Source organism: Amphiura filiformis, chromosome 7 (assembly GCF_039555335.1).
Source record: "Amphiura filiformis chromosome 7, Afil_fr2py, whole genome shotgun sequence".
Classification (NCBI taxonomy): domain Eukaryota; kingdom Metazoa; phylum Echinodermata; class Ophiuroidea; order Amphilepidida; family Amphiuridae; genus Amphiura; species Amphiura filiformis.
The window spans coordinates 62,515,320-62,535,264 of record NC_092634.1 but is presented as its reverse complement, the minus strand read 5'-3'; the positions used below and the strand labels follow the sequence as shown (position 1 = coordinate 62,535,264).

General features: G+C 38.2%; 1 protein-coding gene across 1 annotated transcript in view; it reads right to left on the bottom strand.

Annotated features, from left to right (window-relative positions):
• Nucleotides 1-19,945, bottom strand: part of LOC140157445 (uncharacterized) — a 39,724-nt gene that overhangs the window by 6,548 nt on the left and 13,231 nt on the right. The window contains exons 3-5 of the mRNA XM_072180648.1: nucleotides 13,110-13,451; nucleotides 3,169-3,600; nucleotides 1,362-1,513 (exon numbers count right to left, since the gene is read on the bottom strand). Of these exons, the coding sequence (XP_072036749.1) occupies nucleotides 1,362-1,513; nucleotides 3,169-3,600; nucleotides 13,110-13,451 (926 nt within the window). The remainder of the gene's footprint in view (nucleotides 1-1,361; nucleotides 1,514-3,168; nucleotides 3,601-13,109; nucleotides 13,452-19,945) is intronic.

The window sequence follows — 19,945 nt, the reverse complement described above, 5'->3', positions numbered from 1 at the left end:
ATATTGAGATTTAGCTCTACGAACATTTCTGAGTTTACAATATTCTTTGTAAAGATGCTTTTTTGTTTTATCCTTGTTGAATTGATACAAAATAATATCTCTTTCTTTTATGTCATTTAAGATGTCACTTGAAATCCAAGGTTCTGTTCTTTGTTTCAACCTGATTTCTTGCCATTGCATCAAAGACTCCAGTGACCAGATTCCTAAATTTTGACCAGGCATCCTCAACATTCTGCAAATTGCAAACCGCAGACCAATCAATCTCAGATAAACGGTCAAGAAGAGCCTCAGGGATGTAGTTTTTAAAAGACCTAATTTTAGCAGGTTTTATGGTTCCTTGCACTTGAATATATATTTTGAACAGATATGATAGTCGTTAGCTTGCGTCTTGAGAAAAAGCTTGCGTCTTGAGTCAAAAACTGACAATAATTCTGATTTATATGTGCCGAATTATATAGCGCAGTGTATAGGCCAATCGTGGGGGTAGTCTAAAAGCATATGACCTATGGCGTACATGTACCATGCTCGACTCGGCGAGGTCAGTCACCGGCCTAATCGGGGCTATTGTCAGTAGCCTTAGACAGATGTCCTTCGGCCCATTATGCAACTCAAAAGTATTAAACAGGTCGATACAAAATGGCCATGCGTGGCGGTGGATTCAACCTACCATGGCGATTTCTGCCATGAAGATATCGGGGCGATGACACTGTGGGTCGGGAGATAATACAAACGCTGCACGCCCCTACCTCTGGAGCGCACTAGGTTCACCAACTGGTTAAACCCTATATGTAATCCAAGCTTATCCCCGCCAGTGCCCCACAACTATCGGATGGATGGGGAAGGGGAAGGGTATAACTACGACCTTACAGGTTACCTACGATCGTGTGGGCTAAATATGTATCGGGAGTTTATTTTTTAAATATCAATGTAACTCTGCTGTTAGCACTACGTATTAACAATTAAAATCAACTCATGCCCCTAGGCCACCCTACCCATAATGCGTTGACACTAGAAGTGACGTAGTTAATCGGATTAACTACCATAGCAATGGATGAATACAATTCTGACTATATCGTCCCGCACTACAACGTTCACGCGGTACCGATGCATTGAACGATAGGTGTCAAAGAAATGCTGATCACTCGCACCTGTCAGATTAGTATCATTGAAAACAACGGTATTGTATTCAATCTATGATTACAGGCATACACAGGTGATGAGTGCAACCTGCCTGTAGTGCAGCGCGGTACATTCAAAAATTGTATTCATCCATTGCTATGGCAGTTAATCCGATTATGACGTCACTTCTATGGCGTATAGCTTAAACAAATAATAAAAGAAATGAAAACGAGTTATCTTACATATAGTCGGAAGACTTTCCTAGGGAATTGGAGCACCATCTTCCAGGAGTTGTAGTAATCGGATATGGGAATGTGTATCTCGCCAACAAAACCTCCAATCCAAATGTAATCTGGCAAAACGGTAGTTTTGAAGTGCTGTGGTGCAGGAGCGGCTGAAATGTAAAAATAAGATGGACGCTTTGTGTTATACGGACACACACAGACAAACCGAATTCTTGTTTATGATATTTGAAATACCGAGATGATCAGAATCCTCAATACCAATTGATTTATAAATTGCTTAAGTGAAGGATAAGCCATTCAAATTATCATTTGGTATTTTTGACATGCATAATTTGGAAAAAAAAAACACGAAGAAAACGGCAGTATTGACAAAGTTGAAGCCCCATTCAAATACATGTAGCTAATTTATATACTGTCAGTATATAAATTACAGATTCATGTAAAATGCAAATATTTTGTTAAATACGTGGCTTTTGGCTGAACCACTAATAGCAGGCTATGTTAGCACATCTATGACAATAACAAAGGTGCCAGAATCTGAATTTTGATGGTTTTTACGATCAATTTTTACTGAGTGGGCCTTTAAAGGCCCTTTCAGTGATTTCACAGGAACATTAAAAAAAATGGAAATTTGTCAGAGTTGCTTAGAAATAAAGAATAAGTCTACAGAATTTCATTAAACCACTTTTCCCTGAATACATCGACAAATTAGTCAAAAACAGAAGTTTTAGAAAGGTTTTCTACTTCAACTCAGATCGACTCGAGAAAATCGAGATTTTCGTACAGTGCGCCACCAATCGACTGGAAAAACTTCCTAGTCCAGTGTTTCTAACACGGGGAAGTAGAGTCTAAATTGATTTAAAACAGACGCTTAATTTTGTAGTAGAAAACAAAATAAGCAATTAAAGGTCACCGAGGCAAACTAACGGTCAATTCAAATATGAAAACAGTTCAAATTGTGTATTTTGTTTAAAATAGTAGCTACTGATGTAATAAGTAGTAGAAACAATACGCAACGCGTGTTGGTACGTGGAGAGTGAGCTTCTTTCGATCTCGAGTCGGACTTTTTGTACTGTCAGTATCAAAAGTCCAGAATCATGCTAAATGCTTTATTTTGTCTAAAATACACGGCTTTCGACCGAACCACTAGCAGGCTATGTTAGCACATCTATGCCAATTACAAAGGTACCAAAATCTGAATTTTGATGATTTTTATGATCGTCCGGATGAGCAAATCACTGAATGGGCCTTTAATAGTCGTGACCTGGATTTGTTGGCGTCATGTGGGTCTATTGTGTTGTGTTGTAAATTAGCCTTGGCCATGTTAGCCTTACAATTTCACGTTGAACAGCATTGCGTAGTCCACGCCACAAACATTGCAAGTGATGTAGTTTCCCCAACCAAAAAGACTGCTTGACGGTCCCAAATATTTGTTTTTTGTTTTTTTTAACACTGGGATACCCGGGAACACTCCCACTTTGTCAGAGACAGCGCACCACAATTAAACACGCCATTGAAATACACAGTTAGCCGCACTTTTGAATCGCGTTTTGTTTTGTTTTGCTATCGGAAAGGAACTAAAAAAGGATAAAACATGAACAAAGAAGTCACTTGGTCACCCTGGTATTGATCCTGGAGCCTGCCAAGCACAAGATCACCGACCTCTTGCCATGGGGTTTCGCTGGCTCGGCCAGTGATTCCGTGCGTATATATGACTTAGAGTAACGTGGTATGCATGCATGCGCAGTGGGTTTCCTGTAAGATTTTTGGTGTATAAAGGGTTAATAAACTGGTTAGTACTTACGTAAGACAAGCAGAGTCATTCCAGCCTGTGAGGAGGAACTGGCCCACACGGAGTCATAGGGATCTTCGTCTATAGCATTGCAGTTTAATACCTTCATGTTGTCTTCCTTTCGAGCGGTGTAAACCATTGATGCGAGACGCTTGCCCTTTCTACCATTAAATCCTAAACCGTTGGATTGATACATCTGAACCTTCTCTTGGAGGGTAATACCATTATGGTTTTCACTCGAGATTTCTTTTCCCCCTAGATGCCATTCGATGTCCACGTGGTCATTGTTGTGGGTATTCAGGCCTCCTGCACGCCGCGATGGACATATAACTTTAACAACGGCTCCCTCTTGAACACGGAAAAATGGTAGAATGGAACTGGGATTGTGCTTCCAAGCAATATGTTCACCGTCGTATGTTTGAAGCCAGTTGTGTTCTCGACCACCTAAAGGCAAAATAGATCGAGGGGAGAGCGTGTGAGTGAGAGAGGGCGAGCGCACGGGGAGAGAGAGAGGGGGAGAGATGGGTGAGAGAGGTGGAATGAGAGAAATAGAACAGAAAATACAAACAGGGGAAGAGATGAGAAAGGAAGAAAACGGAAAGAAATGGATAAAACAAGACAAAGAGAAACAAACTGATAATTACAAACAAAACGTTGATAGAAAAATACTAGGAATGCTAGTAATTTTGTGCGTGACACAACTAGCCGGGTGGGAAATATTGGTATATACCACCATGACATACTACCCAAGAACTTTCATGTTGAAAGCTAAATTGACAAATGTGTGCTAAATATGTCTACATTTAATTCAAACAACGGGCTCAATGGAAATCGCATCCACCGAGTCTCGCATCAATCCAACAATCTACACATCCAGCTTCCCATTCACGGTTTACCACTGCGGCAGATTACCTTCGCGGCTACACCTGAGGTAACTCTGAATCTACACCTTGATGTTGATGGGGTTACTCTGAAGCTACTTCGAAGAAGCTACTCCTTAGCAAATGCATAATTGATACACTATATCAGAGCTACTTCGCGGTTACTCCGTCCCCTGTCCGTCTAAGTGACAACTCCGGTGCTACACCAGTGCCACATCCTAGATACGATATCGTAGCTACTCTAAAGGTACGCTGAAGGTGGCTACTCTGAAGTACATCCGATAGGTGTCAGCCACGAGCCAACCCTGGGGTAACACCGAAGTCAACTCCGGTGTACAACCGCAGCCAAGCGGTTCATTGACCGGCAGTGGTAAACAACTCATCGAACGTGTAATCGGCTTCGTACTAGTGCGCGTACTTATTTATTTATGTATTTATTTATTTATTCATTTTAGCAAAGAGAACGTTTGAGTCACGCGACATAAATGCAAGTTGTTTTGCAGGGCGTTTTGAATATTTTCAGCCACGCAATGCGAGAAGGATCGCTTGTTGAAGTTATGGAGACACGAACTTTTTTGGTTATTTTTAGTGCTTGTTCTTTTGTTTTATAACGACAGTTAAATTTCTATTCAATTTGTTTTATTTGTGTTTTCTGTTATGTTTTCAGCGTTGTTTTTATAATAATATTTTGCACCAAGTTACGGTAGGCCTATACTTGCAATACAGTTTTGATATTTTACACGTTTTGATTCTTTGGACATGTTGGAGTAGTCTTAACTTTTACTGATGTTAACCATTTTCATATTTTTTAATTGACTTGCCTGTTTGATACTCGGTTTTTTTCTCGTTTGTTTGAGTAGGCCGTATTTTGTTTGTTTTCAACATTTTTTCTTTGCTTATTATATACTTTAATGATTGGTCATTTATTTGTTAAAAAGTAAATATATAAATAAGTTACTAAACAATTAAGAGTAAATAAGATGAATACATAAACACATAAAAACAATAAAGTAATAGTAAATTTAATACAAGCATAAAAATAATAAATAAAAGTGGGGTCCTAAAATAAATATTAGCTATAAAATAACCAATCATTCAAGAATAATAAGCAAAAAGAAAAATGTTTAAAAACATACAAACGCACCCCTACTCAAACAAACGAGAAAAAAAACCAAGTTAACAAGCAAACAGGTAATCAAATTAAAAAAACTAAAAAACAACCAAGTTAATGATAATCATTATCATTTTATTATTTATTATTTTACATAGGTCTATGAGTACTGTTCATTATTTTTATTTAGGCCCACATGTTTACTTATGTACTTTCTTATTTGTGTACTTTTTACTTGTTAATTTGACTATTTATTTACTTGTTTATTCATTGATAAATTTATTTAGTCATTTGTTTACTTCATTAATTTTACTTGTTTGTTTCTGAACTTGTTTATGTATTTGTGTAAGCCTACCTATTTATTTACTTGTTTACTCTTTTCTATTATGAGAAATAATTAATTGGTCGAGCACCAGCGCAGTCACCTTCAGAGCCTTAGTTCACCCTTATACAGATAAGCACTCCATTATAATGCCTCTTTGAAGGTGTCCTGGGAAGTATTTCTTGAACTGCATATCTCCTTGTCTTGGGTAGGCATCAATTGATTCTCTGAGGTCTCTGGACTGGTGGACCAGACTGGTGGGTTAAACCGGTTTTAAGTGCGCACAACCATCCCACTTCCCTCAGTGTAATTAAACCATCATCAGAGATTGGGCACTCCATCCTACTTTCAGGATAGGAACAGCTGGTATGAGTGGCGTAAACCAGCGTCCTAAGTCAATACCCCTATATTACCCTGCAGACCCTTGAGCTAGAGTCAGCTGAGCAGAGCTTGCACTGCTGGAACTGGGATGTGCAATGTCTTAACAATGACTGGTCACAGGAACCTAGTCTTACTATCAGTTGGAGGGGTAGTTCATTGGTAGGTCACCAGCGCGGTCATCTTCGGAGTCTTAATTTCACCCTTAAGATGAGCACTCCTGGTGTAGTTCACTCTTGGAAGATGACAGAATTGGAAAAATCACCTTGTTGCAGTCTAACTAACAAACGAACAAAATCAGCTTGTTACACTAGCAAGTGCCACACCGTTGCAACAGTCCACCCGGGGTGATGTAAGGCAGCAGGCAGGACTAGTGTATAGCTATGAAAAGTGTCGTTGAGGAATGTTTATAAGTGTCACTTGGCATATTTAGGTCTGAGTGTCTTGTGCTGGTTCGTCTTCTTTATCTTCACATGGAGACGGTTTCCAGCTTTGAATCAGGTCTATCTGTCGGAATGCTTTGCTTTGACGGCATAACCATATCACATAGCTGGTTCTGAGTGCGGTTTTAGAAGCCACATCCATGTGTTACGTCTTTTTCCACTTGGTACTCCGAGAGCAGCGATGCATTTTGTCAGCAAATGTGTTGTAAATACCTCTGCTTCCAATTTCAATTAGGAAGTAGTGCGTACACCATCCCCTATTTTCGCAGTCGTCTACAAGATCTTGGTATTTGCTTTTCTTTCTTGCATTGGCATTTGACATGTTTTCTTCCATTGGGACTGTAAGCTAAATGATGATAACTTTTTTGGTCCTTTCAGAATAGATTGTAATATCAGGACGTTTTGCAGTCTCTGTGATTATGGGAGGAAATACTACTTGCTTATGTTCCTCATCCATCAGAAATTCCCAGTCATTGACCTTCTGTAAGAGGTTTGTTGGTTCTCTTTTTGGAAGAGGCAGTGCTGGATTCCGGTAGGTTACACAATCTGCAGTGCGGAATTTGATAGTAGTCATATAGTTGGTATCTTCTGGATGGGTGTACGACTTCTGATTTGCCTCTTCAATGAAGGGCATTATGCCGTTTGCTACAGCTTCCAGTGTCTGATCATGTCTCCAGTTGTATCTACCACCAGTCCATTGTTGATTTTTAACTCGGGCTTTCGCTATTAATAAACTGGTAGATTCTAAAATCAGAATTTTTCAGTATTGAAGTGCTAATATAATTATGACATTATGATATGTTGCATTCAATAATATAAGCCTACGTATACTTTTACTTTTACTGTCACGAATATAACTTTTTCATAACAAATTTATACTAGTATTTTGATGTAATAAATATCAGTATAATGCCGAGTTCAACTGAATGCTTTCATCATGACTAATAACATGTTTTATTTATCAAAAATCGACTATGGCATAGTCTATGTTTGCCGCAGCCATAGAGGTACACAAGCATGTCATCTTCATCTACGTCTTTTACCAGACTAGTGAGGCATTTCCTATGTTCTTGGGGTTTCATGTCTCTTGACAGTTTCTAGTTCTTTTTGAAACCAAGGCCTGCTCTGTCTGTTTGACCTCTGCACATCTCATTCAGTATCAGATGTCGCTCTCTTTGTTCAAGTTCTGACTCCATTCTACCTTGATTGCTTTGCTTTTCTTTGTAGGCAGTCTTTGTAGAGAGTCTGTGTTTTTCCATCTATAGAATACTTGATGAGATGGTGCTTGGTGACTTGCATGCATTTTACAGAAGTGGTGAGCCTTTTAAGGTGAAACCCATGCTTCTTCCTGCTTCTGTATAGAGCACTGTTGGTGGTACATCTGCTTATTCCTGCCCATCTTTTCAAGTATTTGGTGCAGGTGGCTTCCAAGGCCTCAATGTATGTAATTGGGAAGTTGTAGCTGGTAAACTTCCATGTCATTTTGGATAGGATTGCATTTATATATCTACATCTTCATGATTCCATTGAGTAGGCTTTTGTCCGTCTTTTTTAGCATGTATGTTAGTTTCTGCTTTACAGACTCTCTGATTTCCTTATCTTTTAGATCTTTGATGATAAGCTTGCCGAGGAATCACATGGGTTGGTCGTGGATATACGCAATCTCTTCTCCATCTATTGTCAACTTTGGATCGTATGCCACATATTGGGTTTTATGTCCCTCTTGCTTTTGTTTCTTATTTGGGACAAATCTATTCATGGCTTGGGATCGACATTTGCTTGGCTTTGCCTTCATTGATCGAGTCCACCTCAGAAAGTCATTAACGACGTTGACCAGTTTCTGACAGTCTTCTGGGTTTCTAGCAGTTAGAGTAAGGTCATCAGCATAAGCTTTGACTGACGAGTTGATGGTTGAATCCTTCATGCAGTACCCCAGATGGCTGTGTTGGTCAAGAAGAGCAAGGCAAAGATTGAATACTGCCAGGAATAGGATGCAAGATAGTCGGCATCCCTGGAATATTCCTATGCTGCAGTGTATCCAATCTGTTGTCCATTCCCTGTCTTTACATAGATGTAGCTTTCATCATAGTAGTTAAAGATCATCTTTCTGATGTGGTCGAGAACATGGTACCAATCTAATGCAAACTGGATGAGGTTGTGTGGCACGGTACCATATGCATTTTGTAGTCAAGCCACGTTGTCACAATCGGTTTTCCATTCTTTTTTGGCATCTTGGAGTATCTCGGAAAGTGCCTCGGTATGTTCTACACATCCCGATATTTTCTCCATGAACCCTTTCTGGATGGATTTACCAATGTATTCATTCTCAGTCAGGTAGCTATCGTCCTCTTGAGCTAGGAGTCCCATTCCAAGATTACCACTTGTATTCTTGATTGTGATTGGTCTGAAGTTGGCAGGTTCAGATGTATTTTCATCTTAATAAGAATGGTTTCTCCCACCCGCCAACTCATCGGAATGTCACCAGTTCTCCAGATGTTGCAGATTACTTCGTGGAGGAGTTCTGTTGTTTTAGGGCACTTCTTTCACACTAAGTAAAGGATGCGATTAATTCCTGGAGCGCTGGAGTTTCTTCGTTTCATAAGATAATTGGTCAGTTCTGTGAGACTTGGTGGTTTGGTATTGAAAGGTTGTTTAGGACATGGCGGTCTTTTCATCCCTTTCAGTTGGTGATACTGTAGCCACGTTTCTCATCATTGTTGACAGAATTGAAGTGCTTTTCTGCAGCAGGTTTCTGAAATGTTGGGTTTCTATTTGTATCTTGGTTTAGAAGTTTCTTAGCAAACTGGTGTGGATTCCTTCTAAAATTACTGTGAGCTTTGCCGCTTGATGCACCCTCCAGTTTTCTCAGTTCCAACTTCCTTAGTAATACTTTGTTATGTAATCTAAAGCTTATGAAAATCTTTCTTCAGTTCCTTCGCAGTTTTATTGTCTCCCTTCTTCAGAGCTTGCTTGAACTTACGTTTGGTTTCCTTCTTCAAGTTTCTCAGTTTTCTCTGTTGCCTGGAAGATTTCGGTTTATTACTCGCCATCCTTGATGATACTGGCTTCACACCAAACCTGTCTATTAACCTTTTGTAAACAAGGTTCTCAAGGTTGGTAAGTTGTTCCTTTGGTGAGCCACCTATTTCAGTTGGTAGTTCCTCATAGAGTTGATCATCCAAGGCTTTCCAAACTTTGTCATCTGATGGATTTGGTATGTTGCAGTTCAAGTGGTGATGAAAACTCTTGCCTGTCGTCCACGAAGTGCTGTGGGTTTTACCCCGTCTTGAGTTGGGTGTGACAACTGGCTCGACTTATGCTGGCCTTCGTTTGAAGAGCTTGGCTGCGATGAGCTCATCATGCACCTTGATTTTGTGTGATGGCGCTTGACATTCTTTAAACCCGATTTTCAGGTTTCCCCGTATCTGAACAACTTCTCCGTCGTCGATTAGAGAGGTCCAAATGTCGTTGCCGTAATATCCGTCTAGTGGTCCGATCTTCCCTGCTCTCGCACGGACCGTGGGGGTGAGTTTTCTTTATAGGACTTTTATTTGCAATGACTCGGAGATCTATAGGTTGCTAACCTGTCTTTAGATCAACCCGGCTATTTCCCCGGCGCCAGCGGTCTTTCCCAGGTGTCCATTGTCTTTCCAATTGTCAGAATGCTTACTTTTACCAACAAGCCAACCAGTCCTTTCCTGGTCGTCACAGGTATCCACCTGAGGTTCTATTGAGAAGTAATTCATTGGTAGAGCACCAGCGCAGTCACCGTCGGAGCCTTGTTTCACCCTTATACAGATGAACACTCCATTATAATGCCTCTTTGAAGGTGTCTTGGGAAGTATTTCTTGAACTGCATATCTCCTTGTCTTGGGTAGACATCAATTGATTCTCTGAGGTCTCTGGACTTAGGACCAGACTCTGGTGGGTTAAACCGGTTTTAAGTGCGCACAACTTTAAATTTATACTTTTTAAAATATGTTTGATATATCAATTATTTTATTGATGGCATCTTCCTTATTTTCCATCCATAAATAATCACAGAGTATTATCTGTTTACAAAATATTAGAGTTTGTCTTTAGCAAATTCAATTAGTTGTGTTATCTAGCTGTAGGGTACCAACATCGGGAAATTGCTAATGTTTATATTGTTATACTAGTCAAAAACGGATACTTTTCCCAAGGTCCAGTCTGCATGAGGCTCAGTCGCAAACATACACGACAGAAAGCGGCTGCGAAGGAGACTATGTGACTAGATAACTTTCTTACAATAAAATGCGTTTTTGAGTATAATAAATAAATTCATGCATATGCAAAATGAAGCAAATTCCTATTTCCAACTTGGTAAAATGTAGCCCAATCTTGTACTTTACAACACCCAGTTTTGGTTTTGGTTTCACAATATTGCAAGCAAACATTGCTTCTTTCAAATATGAGACACAAAACCCAAAATCTAGTACAAACAATCATTATATCATCAAGATATAGCAAACTTTCCATGCTAGAGATTGGACCCAAGACAAAATACACTTAAATTAAGTGTAAATTCAGGGTTAGCCCACTCATGGCGGAAAAAGAAATAGAAATAAGACCATGTACAGCATGATAATTCATACATTTTCTTTAGTAATACACAGAGGGAGTGAGTGGCATAGCCAGTGAGCAGTGGCATAGTACCCCCTAAAATCAAAAGGGGAGAAAAAAAACCCCCAAAAGTGGATCCATGCCTATTTCACAAATTTGTACGCATTTTATAGCCACCATCCTGAGAATGGAGCTGAATGGAAATATTCCTATAAATAACCAATAATAATGTAAAAATGTTGCACAAAATGCCTTCATTTAGGCTTTGATTGCTAGTATTGATCATGCGTGTTCATATAAAACCAAAATTCGCGGCTCAGTTGGAAATCTGTTAAAATATAATGCTCTGAAAATAACTAATAAACGTGTAAAAATGTTGCACCAAATGGCTCCTTGGGGCGTTCACTTTCAAAAAATTCTAATTCTGAGGGGGGGGCACATTTTCGCCAGCCCATAGGGCTGGTACCTAATTCTGAGATGGGGTTTGTGTACACTAAAGATTAGCTAAGATTATAGCCTTCTTCTATTGGTATGAATTTTTTTTACTTCTCGTGGTGGAAATGTTTTGATGTCTGCTAATTCGATTTGCAAGGAAAAGAAAGTATGTTTTGCCGTTTCAACGAACGAAAACGATTGAGTATTGCCAAAGTTATGTTTGAATTAATTATGACTTAAAAAGTTATCATAGGTTAGGCCTACACGTATAAACATAAACTTGTTCAGCAATCAGCATATCAAAAAAAAATGACATGGTCAAAGCGGGGGAATGATCACGAGGTCATATCAGTGGACTACTGAGCATAGCATGATGTTTGGTTGCCTGTGAGTGCATAATTGATATGTTGATAACAGATCTAATAATGTTGTAGAATCAAAATCTTCATTATATGGACCACATTGAAGTCAAAGTAATTATCTATCCTATCCTGTATCGTTTTATGGATAAAATTGACTCAAAATGTTATTGATGATATTATTGCTATCTTTAACATCAGTTTTGTCTTTTCAACGGGAAAAATCCGATTGAAAATAAAGTTTTTAGGGGCTAGCTATAATATTGAACAATATATCCCATATTTTGACATGTACTTATAGAAAATAAATAAATTATTGTCTTACTTTATAAATTATAAATACTGTAAAATGACACATAACTAAAGTGAGGCCAATTTCTATCTTTTTATTTGATTCATAAAATTACATTCAACAAAATGATTGAAGACTGAGAAAACACACAATGCAGACTATTACAGAATGGAGTAGGTAAGATGCCATGTCCATAGCTTTGCAGGAGTTTCGGACTAACAATCAACACATTAAAAAATACAGTTTAAAAGTGAAGATTGTAGTGAATGATCAGTCCTTTATCATGTGCTTGCCACCATCTACTTTAGGCCGTGTAAAATTAATATTTTGGTTCTCGTCCTCCCTCCTCCTCAATTTCTGGGATTTGTCAGATTTTTTTTTTTTTTAGATTTTTCAATTTTTTTTTTAGACTTTGGAATGATTTATGAAATCTTCATACATATGAATAAGTTTATTAGAGAACAAGCATCACTTCCAAGTCTTTTTGTGGCACTCTAGGGGTTTATCCCTGAGAATCTCACATTTGAAAAAAAAAAAAAGGGCCTCATCGTTTCCTCGAGCACTGTTGGAGAAGACCGAAAACTACTGACAATGCTAATTTTACATTGAAAAAAAAAAAAAAAAAACACCTCCCTCCCTCATCAATTCATGAAAATCCTCTGGACGAGAACCAAAACATTAATTTTATACGGCCTTATAGTAAACTATACATTGCGAAATAATATAAAATTATTTTAAAATAAAATGTGCATGTAAGTTGAGTTAACATAGCGAATTAACTAACAACTGCAGTGTATTTCTTGATTTTAATAATAAGCATGGGTAAAAAGCAGTAAAGACAAAAATACAGAACAATTTGGAGTAATGAATTAAAGAGTTGACAGGAGTTATAGGAGTTAATGTTTTTGCTGTTTCAGTGTGCATGTTCTCACCATTGATGGTTTGGTGAACTGTCATGTAACATGGATGTAAGCGTGATCCTAAAAAATGCCTTTCACGGTGACCCAAACTATTTACAAGACCTCTTCTGCATTGAGGCTGGCCTTCCCTTTGAAAGGGAATTTTTATTTCAATATTTTCGTTCAGACTTCAGCCCCGGGGTTCCTGTTTCTGGGCACGCCCTGCTACAATGTGCAACATGTACTTACGATGATTTGTGCAAACGACGCCGACGTCATCAGAGTGACTGCAGCCTGATACGGGATACTCAATGTGTTGACAGAAGTCGATTCTCCTTTCGTCTCCGTTGCACTCTACATCGGCATAGGTAATACTTCCACTGCCTTCACCAAACACGTCGAAAAAATATGCGTGTTTATGTGGCAATCCCAATTGGCGGCAGACTACCTTGACTTCATTTTTACTGAAGTCACTTGTAGTGGTACCTGTTTTACAGATGGTTCCCCAAGAACCAAATAAATTGATTTCAACACGTCCTGAATAAGTACTGGTTCCACCGACTAGCCGTAATTCTGGTATTGGATCGCTGTCTGAAGGAAAAGAAATTTGTAGTCACATTTAATATGTGTACATTACTTGCACTATCACAAATCGTACTTTTCTGCCAAATGTCCCATTATTAAAATACCCATTAAAGCAATAATGTGTGATTTGCATAAAGAATAGATTCTTATTTAAATGTTTGTTTTCACTGATCACATTATCCTTTTAATTTCGAGCCAAACAAATGAGGTATAACGAAGAAAATTGCGATTCATATCCAACGCGTGTACTACGCTCGCCGATCGTATTACATGTAACTGCACGGAGCATCGCGCTCGACGTGTGTACATACAAGCTGACATCCACGGTACATGTTAGCAAGTACTCGATCGCTGAACTCTGAATAAAACCGGGTCGACCCGGTTTTAATACAAAAAGTTAAATTTTATTGTTATTAAAGCACTTCAGGCTAAGTCTTTTACGTGGTAATTTAGTATACCACTGGGCATTATAATTATGCAAAAAGTAGAAATCCAAGTAAAATTGAGGGCGTCGCTGTAAAGCAAATCACGCATTCAATAGCTAAACGCATCGTAGAAGGAAATGCTGCGCATTACTGCGCGCTCCACATTTATTATGAGTGTAAGTAGATTAAGAATTCTTATCTTTTGTAACCTCATAAATAATTTATATTTAAAATTTAAAGATCTAAACTCCTCAACAAAAGCTTGGAATGTTTTTTCAAGCATCCATATCTCAGATTATTTGTGACATGTTCATATCGTGCTGCATATCAATGAATAGCTCTACGTTACTTCCCTTTACAATGACACCCCATTTGAAACAATCACATTTGTCACGGCTGAGTACACATCTTGTGAATGTAGTCGGTCTCAAACAGAATGTGTCAAATTAACCATTATCCTGTGCTCAAACAACACTAGTCACAAGCCTCAATAGCGAGTGGAAAAACCATGCAGCCACAGCAGACAGGAACCTCCTCATCGTGCTGCTCACCAGTCTGGCACACGTTGCTGTGGAATGGCATTCATTCTTCAACCAGGAAAGGTAGTCTTTGACTATGTGGGGCGAGCGTTGTCATCTTGGAGGATTGCATTAGGTCCCAGATTGTGAAGATATGGGATTACAGCTGCAATCCCATAATATAACCCCTCGGCACAACTGAGCCCGGATGTCACTATTGAGATATGCTCCATCGAACTTAACAATAAACAATAGGAAACAAACGATTTATTTACTGCTTTATTGATTTTTCACTACTTAAATGTCAAGTACTATAGACATGATATACATCATTTTAAAGCTAATTTCAAGCAGAATATTTTGGTTGAATATCTCAAAAATGATGATTGGCGACTTCAGGGCTCAGTTGTGCCGAGGGGTCACATATTACAGAATAATGGTCAATTTGGCACATTCGGTTTGAGACCCCACTACATTCACAAGACGTGTACTCAGGCGTGAAAAAGGTGATTGTTTCAAATGTGGTGTCATTGTAAAGGGTATTAAAATTGTTTTAGTGTCACTAGTGTAAGGGAGCGGTCAATTTATGTACATACAGCCTTTAATTTGAAGTTCATGCAATTCAACTAAAGTAGCTCATATAACGTCATATATTGCATTATAAGTGTTGTACGTCCAAGAAATGTTCGTTTTACCCTTTACATGTAAATGAAATATTATAAATGCAATTCATGAAAGTATAATCTTAGAAACAGAACATAAAAAACTGAAATAAATGTTTTTTGAAGTTAAAAATAAACAAAATACATAGAAAATCATTATTTCGTCTTGAATAGATAGTTAACATGTGTAGTATATTTTACAGGTTTTATAGCTATATGTTCTTATTGTAAGTCTGTAGAAAGGAAAATTAAAATCAAATGTTCAGTACAAAAACGAAGCATTTAATTTAATTTTTTTATTAAAAAGGCAAAAGCAAATTAAAACAAAACAAATTAAACAAATGCCGGAAATGAACCCAAGCCCTTCCGTTAACTGCCAGTCGCCTTATCCACTGAGCTATTGAGGCGTTGTAATTCTACATGCACTTTTGTACTATATATTCTTTATAAATGAATAAAAAGTGTTTTAAACTAATCCACTTGTTTTATGCAATAATAATTGGCTTATTGAATAGAGAACCACGGTATTCAGACCTTTTCTTCACAAATTAGATTCCAAAACTTGACATAAATAGAAAAATGCACGGTATGCAAGCCTGTAAACAGTATAGAGTCATAGTATTAAAATCTTTATTGTGTCTGCATACCGTAAAACTCATACATTGATATGGTCTAAATTATCGCAAACAAATCGAGTATCATTAAATAGCTCAATTGGTAGAGCGCGTACCAGTTAAGGGGTACTACACCTGCCCAATTTTGAGCCTATTTTGGATTTTCTCAAAAATTATAGCAAATTGGTGACAAATAAGATATGTATATTATAGGGCAAAGACTACAACTACTGCACTGGAAATTTTATTTCAGCACAGACAACAGTTGTGGAGTTACAGTCAAAAATGAGGAAAACCAATATTTGATCAATAAATCAATAACTACTTGCCTTGAATTGCTGAATTTTCAGTGCATTAGTTGTAGTCCTTGCCCCTATAATATATATATCACCAATGCGGTATAATTTTTGAGAAAATGCAAAACTAGGCACAAAATTGGCCAGGTGTGTAGTACCCTTAAACGAGCAGATTTGACCGCACGGGTTCGAATCCTGCATGGTCGCTTTTTTTTTTTTGATCCCGATATTTTATTTTTCCTTGGTATTTATTTCTACAGAATAGATTTCAGATTTTTGTTGATCTAAATAATGTTTTACAAGTTTGTAGACTTATTTTGTTGGCATTTAATGTGATCAATTGTGTTTCTAAACAGGGCCAAAAATAGGATATTAGGAATTTTAGTGACCAGTCCCTAAATATGACAGATTAGGTATTGTTACTTTTTGTGGTAAAGGATAATGATAAGAGCTGCTTAGCCTCCAAATTGCAGGTCCATATCTTTACGTGGTAATTTAGTATACCACTGGGCATTATAATTATGCAAAAAGTAGAAATCCAAGTAAAATTGAGGCGTCGCTGTGAAGCAAATCACGCATTCAATAGCTAAACGCATCGTAGAAGGAAATGCTGCGCATTACTGCGCGCTCCACATTTATTATGAGTGTAAGTAGATTAAGAATTCTTATCTTTTGTAACCTCATAAATAATTTATATTTAAAATTTAAAGATCTAAACTCCTCAACAAAAGCTTGGAATGTTTTTTCAAGCATCCATATCTCAGATTATTTGTGACATGTTCATATCGTGCTGCATATCAATGAATAGCTCTACGTTACTTCCCTTTACAATGACACCCCATTTGAAACAATCACATTTGTCACGGCTGAGTACACATCTTGTGAATGTAGTCGGTCTCAAACAGAATGTGTCAAATTAACCATTATCCTGTGCTCAAACAACACTAGTCACAAGCCTCAATAGCGAGTGGAAAAACCATGCAGCCACAGCAGACAGGAACCTCCTCATCGTGCTGCTCACCAATCTGGCACACGTTGCTGTGGAATGGCATTCATTCTTCAACCAGGAAAGGTAGTCTTTGACTATGTGGGGGCGAGCGTTGTCATCTTGGAGGATTGCATTAGGTCCCAGATTGTGAAGATATGGGATTACAGCTGCAATCCCATAATATAACCCCTCGGCACAACTGAGCCCGGATGTCGCCCGTGCCACTATAGACCTTTTTCCCTCTTTCCCATCATGCACTATTCCAGGGGGGTATGAGTGTCGCAAAATACATCATCTCCCCGGGGGAGTACAGAGTTATTTTCATTACATTCTGGATACGGACATTTCGACTGGTGCCTTCATCACAAAAAAGGAATCCCCGATAATGATGATAATGGCGCCACGATCACTAATGCCTTTCGGGGGCAAAAAACAACATTTCTATGCCTTATGGACATGGTGTCCTCACCCAAAAAAGTTTCCTGCTATTGAAACCTAACTTTGTATACATTTTATAGACCTAATGGTGAAAAACTAATGACGGGACACGCAGTGATATTTTGTCGGCGTCCGTTTCACTTTTTTTCGGAGATGAAAATAAGACGTAAACATAAATCTCTTACACAGATGTTCTGCATCGCTCCGTAACTGCATCACTCGTGTATTCAATAATTGCATAATTAGTAACATCGATGGCCTTCACGATAATCCGCATATATGGAATCAGTATGCCCATATTAAGACAAAATAATTGCAAAGGCCTGGCAAAGACCATCGGATGCACACGATCTATGAGGTTAATGAGCTACGTCATACCCCCCTGGAATAGTGCATTGTGGGATAGAGGGAAAAAGGTCTATTGAGATATGCTCCATCGAACTTAACAATAAACAATAGGAAACAAACGATTTATTTACTGCTTTATTGATTTTCACTACTTAAATGTCAAGTACTATAGACATGATATACATCATTTTAAAGCTAATTTCAAGCAGAATATTTTGGTTGAATATCTCAAAAATGATGATTGGCGACTTCAGGGCTCAGTTGTGCCGAGGGTCACATATTACAGAATAATGGTCAATTTGGCACATTCGGTTTGAGACCCCACTACATTCACAAGACGTGTACTCAGGCGTGAAAAAGGTGATTGTTTCAAATGTGGTGTCATTGTAAAGGGGTATCAAGTAGCTATCTATTGATATGCAACATGATATGAACATGCCACAAATAATCTGAGATTTAGATGCTTGAAATAACTTTCCAAACTTTTGTTGAGTTTATTTAATTTCGATCTTGCCCCGGGGATCTTGCATGGACTATTCCGTTTGATATACACCCCTGTGTATTTTCGCTCAATTTTTCCGATAAAAATTTAAAAAAAGTTTGTTGAAAAAATTCGCATTTTTTTACGGGCTTTGAGACAAACTTTTTTTTTTTTTTGGCCTTAGAAAAATTAATGAACTAGAGTCAACAGAATCTGAGTACAAGCCGCAGGTCACTTTTGACCAATTTTAAAATTTGACCTTTGACCCTAAACTTTGACATTTGAGATCAAATATTTTTAACATGTTTAGAAAGTGGTAAGAATCGTTCCTGTTGAATTTGAGCTCTATTGGACCAATTTTAAATGTGACCTTTGACCCCTGGGTCAAAAATGTCATTAAATGTATTTTTCTCGTGATTTGAGGGTCAACTCAATCGGAGCTTAATTGTTTGTAGATTTTGACTTTTGACCTTGAACTTTGACCCATAGGGTCGAGACTATCATAGATCTCCCCGACCACTAATGTTGCATCACTGTAGTAATAACGGGCCCTATCCGTCTTCCATAGGCTGAGATATAGCCGATTTGTCGAGGGCCAGAAATGACCTTAGATGACCTTTGACCCCAAATATGTGGCTCACAGTAAACATCAGTCAATGGCCATGCATCACCTAGCTATTTCACACATAGCAGATATGAATTTTTGAATTTTTTTAGACTTTGACCAGAAATGGCCCCTTATGACCTTTGATACCTTATCTGTGAACACCCTATAGACACCGACCAAAGTCGAGTCACATGACTTAACCATGTCATCATCGCATGTTGTTTGTAGAAAATACATTTTAAAGCGAAATCACGTTTTGACCATTGTAGCTAGGTCAAAGGTCACAGCCAAGTCAAAGTCAAATGGAAGGTTTGGCCTAGCCCAGCGGTCAGTTGGGTCATGTATGGTTGAAATCTGTTAAACCCTGGCGGAGCTAGAGCATTTTGAAATTTTATTGAAATTGGTTGCCAGAAGAAAGAAGAATTGTTGTCAGTAAAACAGAACAAGCCGACGTTAGACGTCGGCTTGTAATAATTATGGATGGCGGAAACCTTCAAAATACGCCTAAGAATACGCCTAACCTTAGACGTCTAAGATGCAATCTTAGACGTCTAAGATGCATTCTTAGGTGTCTAAGATGCAATCTTAGGCGTCTAAGAAATTCGCGGTAGACTTAAATCAACGAATCACAGGACCAGAAATCCCAAACAACCAATCATCTTAGGCGTATTCAATTATTGACCAATGAAATCTTAGACGCCTAAGATTTTACACGCCTAAGATTTTACACGCCTAATAATTCTTACACGTCTAAGATTGATATTTTAGTGATGGACGGTATCACCAATGTGATTTTCTCTGAGGACTTGCAGCAAAATTGATTAATTGGTTTGATTTTATTTTCGTTGGTTTGGTGTGCTGTTTTGGTGTGGCTAGTAGTAGTCAGGTATTAATGTTGATGAGCATGATGACGGCGACGACGACGACGATGATGTTGAATGGAGGTATCTACAATGGAGGTATCTACAATTTCTTGTTGAATGGAGGTATCTACAATGCTAGACAAAATAGGTTGGAATGAAAAATAGAATGTGCACCTTGTAATGGCCATATTTTCGTTATTTCTAGAGTGATGAAATGGCACTTTCTTGAGTGTCAAGTCTAAACATTACCCGCACCTCCC